The 888-nt window shown below is 41.0% G+C and overlaps 1 protein-coding gene across 1 annotated transcript in view; it reads right to left on the bottom strand.

The window, feature by feature from the left end:
• LOC101984651 (glycine N-acyltransferase) overlaps positions 1-888 on the bottom strand; it is a 15068-nt gene that overhangs the window by 4133 nt on the left and 10047 nt on the right. The window contains exon 4 of the mRNA XM_005351992.3: positions 525-651. Within this exon, the coding sequence (XP_005352049.1) occupies positions 525-651 (127 nt within the window). The remainder of the gene's footprint in view (positions 1-524; positions 652-888) is intronic.

The raw sequence follows: 888 nt of genomic DNA, 5'->3' as shown, positions 1-888 counted from the left end.
AGTGGTGTGGGAGAATTGTCTGTATTCTGTCAATTATATTTTGAATAAACGCTGATTGGCAGGGCAGGAAGTATAAATGGGTCAACCAGACAAGAAGTAGAGGTGAGGTGATGAGAACAGGAGAATTCTTAGAAGGAAGAAGTCCACTCCTCCCATTCCTGCCCAGACCACCGAAGAAGCAGAATGTGACCTACTCTGCTGAAAAAGGTACTGAGCCATGTGGCTAACATAGATAAGAATAATGGGTTAATATACATTATACGAGCTAATATGAAGCCTGAGCTAATAGACCAATCAGTTTATAATCTTCTCAAGATCTCTATATGATTTTCTCTGGGACTAAATGGCTGTGGGACTGGGTGGGACAGAAACCCCAATGAGCCCAGCCCTCATGTTACAGACTTATACTTTGAGGTCACAAATTGTGGACATCTGACTGAGGACATGGAACTTGGCAGGGAGAGCATGGAGATTTTGTGAGATAAGAGACAGAAGGGATTGAGCTCATTTCTCATTGTTCTTACTTTGAATCTGCAAATGTTGTTTCCAGTTGATTACTTCTGGGGAGTCCAGGAATTCCTGACAGTTCTGGGGATCTTTAGAGAAGATTTGGTAAGTATTGGTGTAGAAATCATGGTCATCTGCCATGTCCTGTTATCATGGAGAAAGGAAAGATAATACTTATTGCTTATTGTTTATGACTGCAGTGCTGGGAGAAAGAAAGAGGAGTCAGCAAGATGCCATGGAGACGCCAGAGGGGAAAGATGAGAGATGCCAGCTGGAACCTTGCTGGTAGGTCCCAAGACAAATAGTAAAATATAAAATAATAGAAATGGGTTAACCAAATATATAAGAGCTAGCTAACAATATGCTTAAATATGTTTAAGT

The sequence above is a fragment of the Microtus ochrogaster genome, chromosome 8 (genome assembly GCF_000317375.1).
Source record: "Microtus ochrogaster isolate Prairie Vole_2 chromosome 8, MicOch1.0, whole genome shotgun sequence".
NCBI classification, from domain to species: Eukaryota; Metazoa; Chordata; class Mammalia; order Rodentia; family Cricetidae; genus Microtus; species Microtus ochrogaster.
The sequence above is the reverse complement of the archived record's forward strand: the minus strand, read 5'-3'. Positions and strand labels throughout refer to the sequence as shown.